The sequence below is a fragment of the Cebus imitator genome, unplaced genomic scaffold (assembly GCF_001604975.1).
Source record: "Cebus imitator isolate Cc_AM_T3 unplaced genomic scaffold, Cebus_imitator-1.0 Scaffold449, whole genome shotgun sequence".
Lineage (NCBI taxonomy): Eukaryota > Metazoa > Chordata > Mammalia > Primates > Cebidae > Cebus > Cebus imitator.
The window spans coordinates 312,779-320,344 of NW_016107764.1; the positions used below are offsets into that span (position 1 = coordinate 312,779).

Below are 7,566 nucleotides of genomic sequence, written 5' to 3' on the forward strand. Positions count from 1 at the left end.
CCTCTGAGCCCCTCCTCCCCCTCCTCCTCCCTGCCTCTGCGCTCTGGCTCATGCTGTGTGCCTGCCTGGACCTCCACTCCCCTTAGAGCGTGCTCCGAGGCCTGGGTTCGCGCACTCATCCTAAACCTCTAGCCCACATCACCTCTCCTCCTCCTGAGCTCCTGGCGGCCCAGGACAATGTCACATCCTTTAATTCTTTCACCATGAATTCAGAACCAGAGGCCATGTTCCCGTCCAGGAGACCCAGGGCGTCAGCTGCTCAAGGGCAGAGCCCCGCTGCCTGGGCCCCTGGCCTCCCTGACCCTGGCCAAGCCCCCATTGTCCAGGGGAGGGGCTTCTTCAGCAGGAAGGACCTGAGCGGGCCCCGAGGCTCTGTGTGGTCACACCCAGGCCTTTTCTCAAGTGTGTGGCTCCCTCTGGATCTTGATACAGTTTTGAATTCCACTTTTCTCGGTCTTCATGGGATCCATGGGCGGCTTCTGTGGCTCTGAGGCAGGTGAGCAGGAGGCCTGCCCGCACTTGGAGGTGTCTGAAAGTGGGGGTCTCTGAGCCCTGCCATGCAGCTTGAGTCATCGCATGAAATGGATATATCATTTCTAATTTATGCTAAGTATGGCTATGGGGGCTTCTCGTGAAGATGGTGATTGAATCTGATTTCGTTCTCTCAAAAAACCCACGTCAGCTAACACTCCATTTAGGAGATTTTTTAAAAAGGACAATAGCAACCACACTGTGGAAGCGGGGAGCGGGCAGACGAGGGCCCTGACCTAGGTGCCAGAGTTCCTGATGCCCCTCTGTGTCCCAGGCAGGTGGGACCCACAGAAGTATGCACTTCCTCTGGGGGCTGAAGCGGGGTTGCGGTATGTTCAGAAGTAGAAAATGTAGACTGGTCGCAGCCTCGTTCATGCGGGACTCTGGGCAGGGGCCCCCCCTCATGAAGCCCCAGGAGGGCCTTGTCCACCCTCGGGGAGGCTGAGGCCAGACCACGCCCCTGAGAGTGTCCTGAAGCCCTCGCCTTGCCGGGGACACTGCTCCCTGACCCCAGCTCCCCAGGATCCTGGATCTGTAAACTGCAGAGGCGCCGGATGGATTTGGCAATAGTCAGTGTGAGGAACACACGCACAGGATTCCAAAGCAACAAGAAACGAGGTAGAAAAACCAGGTGGACGCGGCCCACGCTCCCTGTTCCCCGTCCTTCACACCTAGGGTGGCCTCACTTACTTCTCTGGGGGAGCTCAGGGGCTTGACCCACCTGCTGTCCACCAGCTGGGCGGTGACTACAGGCCAGTCCCTAAGGCTCTGAGCCCCAGCCTCTCTATCTCTAAATGGGGCCACAGATCCCTGTGTGGAGGGTGTGTTGGCCACGCTTGCAGGCCCTGTGCTGTTTGATGTCTTATTCCTAATACCCTCTCCCTGAGTTTGCTGAATCGTAGGGCTAGATGGGCAACCAAAGCTGCGTACATCTCTGCGGGAGCATGGAAGTCCCGTTACAATGCCGACCTGCCGCTGTCCCCGTAGCTCCTAGGGGACGTCTCTACTTGCTTACTTCCCGTCACCATGGCCCTGAAGGCGTGTCCAGATTGGCCTCTCTCTGCTTCCTGACCCCTGTGTGGGGCAGGCCTGCGTGGCCCTGTGTGGTGTGCTGTGCCTCTCGTGTTGGGGGAGCTGTGAGGATGAAGAACGTCTCGCAGTGGCGTTTGCCTCTGCGTGACCACAGGAGTGGAGTCAGCACCACGCAGAGGGTCAATGGTGCTGTCCTGCTTCATGGGGCACCCCAGTGTGTGCACATATCGAGGTGTCCTCTGGGGCCGCCCTGGCCTAGTCAGTCTAAGCCACCTGCTCCCAAGCTTCTAGAGTGGAGACTGTTGGTGGCTAGGGCCAGATCTCAGACTGCAAGCTGCGGGCAGGGTGGGGTGGGTGGGGCAGTTCAGGTCCAGAACCCCAAGTCTCTGTCAGCCAGGAAGCCAGAAGGGGGAGGCCAAGGGCGGAGGTACAGCCTGCAGACTGGGTTAGACGTGTAGAAGCTGGGCGCAGGCAGAACCACAGCCTGCTGTAGGGAGAGACCTCCTGGGGGGAGAGGGCTCCCCCACTTATGAGCCCTCTTTTGAGCCTCACCTTCCTGAAATGGGAAAGTGAGATGGAAAAGTGTGCTTGTCCGCTGAAGAGGCTGGGGCAAGAACGTGGGTCACTGGATGGAATTGCTTAGTAAGCCACAAGGCTGGGCACACCTGGCATCACTTGGGTCCCTGGGGCAACCACTGGCATTCCCAAAACCCGTGGGGGGTTGGCGCAGTTGCTGGGGGAGGGGAGGCCCACCGTGGTTTTGGTTGTGTTCTCCAGGGCCAGCTGCATGAAGGTTTTCTCCCAGGTCTCCTCCAGGACATCACTGGCCCTGATGATCATCTCCAGGGTCTGGAACAGCCGGAACTTGTGCCTGCTGGAGGTCTGTGGGTGGCAGAGCAATGATGGGTTGGGGACAGATCAGGTCAGATGGTTCTTGAGATGTGGGCAGAGGTGTGGACGGGGAGGGTCCAAAGGAGCCATTTCTCTTTGCCACTTCACGGTCTGTGACTCCAGGCAAACCCCTTGGCTTCCGTATGCCTTAGGTCCCCCCCAGTGAGGGTCAGGATCGCCACCTCATGAGCGCATTCTGAGGGCAGTCAATGCATGTGGGTCTACTTTTCTCCCTCCCCACTTGGCCCATTTCACATATGAGGAAATCGAGGCTTGCCCCAAGTCATGTGGTTGTTCTATGCAGGACCCCGGGTTAGAGCCCACCTCTGGGTCCCACCCTCCCCTCTGCCCCCTGTGCCTGCCCCAGTGGCCCAAGCTGCCCCCACCTCCGGGTTGTCTATGAAGCAGTGGTGGATGGTTTCCATCACCAGCCTGGGGGAGCCATGAGCCATGTTCTTGACCTGCTTGATGATGTCTTCGGGCGGAAGGGATCTGCACTGCTCATGTCCCGCAGCATCTTGAAGCAGATGGCTCAGGTGGGCAGGAAGGCATGAGCATGAGCAGGCTGTGGGCAGGTCACATTGTGGCAGCAAGGCTGGGCGGGCAGGAGGGTGCTTTGAAAATGAGAACTGGGGAACGGATACACGAGAAGTCTGGGACCTCCTGACGGTCCAAATGGACGTTCTGGGGTTCAGCCTAGGTAAGGAGCAGTGGCGCAGGTGTGTGAGCACGTCCTCACTCACCATTCACACTCCCATCTGCCCATTACCCATGCCTCCCTCATCCACCTGTCCATCCAGCCATCTGTCCATCCACACGCTCCGTCTGTCCATCCTTCCATCTACGAATCCACCTGATCATCCATCTTTCCATTAATCTACCTGCCCATCCACCCATCTATTCCTAAATGTGTTCACCTGCCCACTCATGCATTCTTCCCTCCCTCCCCTCATCCATTCTTCCTATACCCTTTCACCGTCCATCTAGTCATCCAGCAGTCAACGGTGTTTGAACAACGGAGGAACCAGGCTTGGACTGAGGTCCGAGCTGTGAAAGCAAATGGGAGGATGGCGGAGGGTGGGGTGTAGGGTGAGCTGGGCATCGCTTGGGCTTTGGATAGTGCCTCAGGAGGCATGAAGAGGCCAAGCCGGGTGTGCAGGGCTCTCTGCTGAAAGCTTCACCATGTCCACACAGCTTGACACCCTCAAGGTCCTGGAGGGGAGACTCCTTCTGGCCGTCACCCTCATGACTGCTTTTCTTGGAGGGACAGGGTGGGATCTGCTGGAGCCTGACCCCATCTGGGGCTAACCCATGCCTGTCCTGTCTGAGCCGGGGCTGACGGTCACCTGCACTGCAGGCCTCCTCCATGAATACCCCGTGCTCCTGTGGCAGGAGTGCGGCCTGGCTGCTTTGCAACTCGTGGAGCAGGATGATGGTGGGGTGTGGCCGTCTGTCCCTGCGGGCAGAGTCCTGGGGTACCTCCATGCAAGACGAGTCCTTTGGGGATGTGGAGACAGCAGGGGAGATTCTGAAATGGAGGAGGGTCCTGAGAGTCGGCATCTGGGTGTGCGTGTTTCCGCATTAGTGGGGGGCACTATGTGCTGCGCTGGCTTCCATTGGGCTCAGCTACATCCTTCCATGTGTCTGTCCTTCCATTAAAGGGACTGGCTGGGCCCCGGGAGGAGGGCGGGGTCTCGAGGCCTCAGGGACACTGTTGAGTAGGTAGCATCACCTGCAGGCCTGGTGGGGCCTGGCCTCCCAGCAGGCATACGGTTCTGAGGTTGGGTTTGAGACAGACATGGCTGGTGGGACATGGCAGGGCTCAGGGTATGGCATCCCTCATTCAGACCACATGTGAGACTGCCCTGGTCACCCAGACATCACTGGAGGGGTCCCCAAGGGAAGCGGGGAGAGCTGTGGGAGCAGTGAGAACAGAGGAAGGGAGATCCAGCGCCTCCAAGCTGGCCTCTGCCTTCCTCTCCTCTCCTCCCTCCAAGCTGGCCTCTGCCTTCTCCTCCTCTCCTTCCTCCAAGCTGGCCTCTGCCTTCTCCTCTCCTCCCTCCAAGCTGGCCTCTGCCTTCTCCTCCTTTCCTTCCTCTTCTCCTGCTGTGGGGAAAGCACTGCCTCAGGCTGTGTTAGGGGCCATAAGGGGCCAAAAGAGACCATGTCGTTTTTTTGGGGGATGCTGCCCAAGCCTGGTCCCCTGTCATGACTCCTGCCAATGGGCCGCTGGGGCAGGAACAGCCTCCTGCTCCACCCACTTCCTGACCTTATTTGTTTGTTCACTCTCAGTACCCACTTCCCAGGTGCCTGCCATGGGTGGGGCATGTTCTGGCATTCTCCTGGAATGCCTCAATGAACGAGATAAACAAAGTCAGCAAATTAAATCAGTGAATTCTGTGGTGCATTAGAAGCCAGTTCATCTTTCAATATTTTACCCATTCATTCGTCCCACCATGGGAGGGATGCATGTTAGATCATGCCACTCAGAATCTGCTCTGCCTCCCATTTCACTCAGAGTAAAACTCAAAGTCCTGAAAATGACATGTAAGACACTGATACCTCCTCCATGAGGGCGTAACAAGGACCAGCTTCACCCTCCTGTCTTAACTCGAAAATTGGAAAACATATACAAAACCATGATTATCAGACATCAGACAACAGCAGCACAGGATGAAGATCTCTGAAAATGGAAAAGCAAGAAGGTGAGCCCAGCATGGCCACAGCCAGCTGCTGGGAAGTTTCCAGTTTGCAGCACGGGGAGAGGGAGCCCAATAAAGCCCAGCAGTCTCTCTGAGTTGAGGAAGTGGATGTGAAAGTCTGGGGGAGCCAAAGTGGCTGGAGTTTGCTGGGAAGGGTGACAGGAGAGAGCAGCATGAGGAGGAGAGAGTTCTGGGGTGTTGCAGGGGATCCCATGCATCCCCCGTCTTCATCTGAGCTCAGTGCACATGGGAAAACCATGAAGCCCCAAGAGGAGTAGAGGGAACAATCTTTGGAGCTTGCACAGGGCTAGCAAGAGCTGCTTTTCTCACCAGTGAGGGTGGAAAAGCTGGTAATTCACAGGGGATTAGGTAGCCTGCTCTGAATGGTATGACCTCAGTAATGGGGCAAAACAATCTGCCCTAAACAACACTGTTTTGGCTCTTCCTACCAAACTTTTAAAATCCAGCCTCAGAGGAACCAAACTTTTCAAGTAATTTAATTGTGTTCAAGAACAAACCTGAAGAATATTTACAAAGTACAGGAATATCCAGTACCCAACAAGGCAAAATTCACAATGTCTAACATCCAATCAGAATTTGCTAGGCATGGAAAGAAGCAAAATATATGATCCATAATGAGGAGAAAAAATCAATTAATTGAAACCAACACAGAAATAATATAATTAGTAGACAAGGACAGTAAAACAGTTATAACTATAAGGTTGGTGCAAAAGTAATTGTGGTTTTTGCCATAATTTTTAATAATATATTTCTCATGTTCAACATGGTAGAGCAAAACATTAGCATGGTAAGGAGAGACCTGGAAAATATAAAAAGATGAAGGATACATAGTTTAGCAGCAGATTAGACAATGTAGAAGCACAGATGAGTGAACTTGAAGATACAGCAATAGAAACTACCCAGAAATGAAACATATAGAGAAAGAAGACTGGAAAAAATAAAACGGAGCATCAGTGAGCTGTGGACCAACATCACATGGCATTTTGTATGTGGAATTTGCCTCCCTACAGGAGAAGGAAGGGGGAAAGAAAAAATATTTGAGGAAATAATACCTGAACATTTCACACATTTGATGAAAGTTATAAATCCACAGATCCAGGAAATTCAATGAATTTCAGCAAAAGAAATACATAGAAAACTACAAGAAGTTGCATCTCAAAAACAGCCATAGAAAAAAGACACATGAAAGGAATGAAAAATGACAGCACAGTTCTTGTTGGAAACAGTGCGAGCCAGAGACAATGGACAACATTTTAAAGCCCTGAAAGAACAAAGCAAAACAAAACAGCAATCTGTCAAACTAGAATTCCATCCTAGAGAAAATACCTGTAAAAACAGAAGGTGATATAAAAATACTTTTCATATGTACAAAAGCCATAAGACGTTATCACCAGAAGTCCTGCACCATAAAAAATGTTTGAGAAAGTCTTCCAGACAGAAGTAAAATGACAACAGATGGAAAAATGAAACTACACAAAAGAATAACGAGCACTGGAAATGGTAAAAATGTAGGTAAATAGAATTTTTAGTTTTAAAATTTAAAGTACAAATAATAATGCACTGTGGGTTTATGACAAATACAGAAGTAAAATATGTAACAATAATGGCACAAAAGCCAGGAGGCAGAAATGAAAACAAAATGTTGGAAGGTTCTTATACTCTAATTCCACTTGAAGGTAGACTGAGATAAGCTAACACGTATAATAGAAACCCAAAAGCAATGACTAGACAATAAAACAACACAAAACAAAATATGTGTGGCTAACAATTCCACAAAGGAGATAAGGTGGATTCATAAAAATTATTCAATGCAGAAGAGAAAAAAAAGATTGCTCAAAGAGAAAAAAAATTACTCAAAGAGAAGAGAAAAAAATTGCACAAAAAGAGATGAGACAAAGAGAAAACAAATTGCAAGATGGTCTACTAAAACCAAAACATATCAATAGTCATATTAAATATAAATGATAAAGGCACCAAAATCAAATAGCAGAGACTATCAAATTGAATAAAAAAAGCAAGACCCACATGTACACTGCTTATGCAAAGTCCACTTGAAATACAGTAGATACCAATCAATTAAAAGTGAAAGGATGGAAAACAATCTATCACACTAACATAAATATAAAGAAAATTGTGTTGTTATATTAATATCAGACAAAGTATATTTTAGAGTAAATAATGTAACAGGGATAAAGAGAATCACTTCATTAATCAAGGAGACATAAGAATCTTAAAGGTTTGAATAAATATCATTTTCTTTTAGAGATCCCCTCTGCCTGTATTTTATTTTTGTTTTCTAGAGAGTCTTGATTTGTTGCCCAGCCCGGAGTGCAGTGGCACAAGCATAGCTCACTCACTGTAGCCTCAAACACTTGAGCTCAAGAGATGA

At 50.9% G+C, this 7,566-nt stretch overlaps 1 protein-coding gene across 1 annotated transcript in view; it reads right to left on the bottom strand.

Annotated features, from left to right (window-relative positions):
* Positions 1-7,566, bottom strand: part of LOC108291214 (maestro heat-like repeat family member 5) — a 64,908-nt gene that overhangs the window by 54,028 nt on the left and 3,314 nt on the right. Inside the window, 4 exon segments of the mRNA XM_037732473.1 lie at positions 2,317-2,445; positions 2,841-2,929; positions 2,932-2,985; positions 3,801-3,982. Coding sequence (XP_037588401.1) covers positions 2,317-2,445; positions 2,841-2,929; positions 2,932-2,985; positions 3,801-3,982 — 454 coding nt within the window.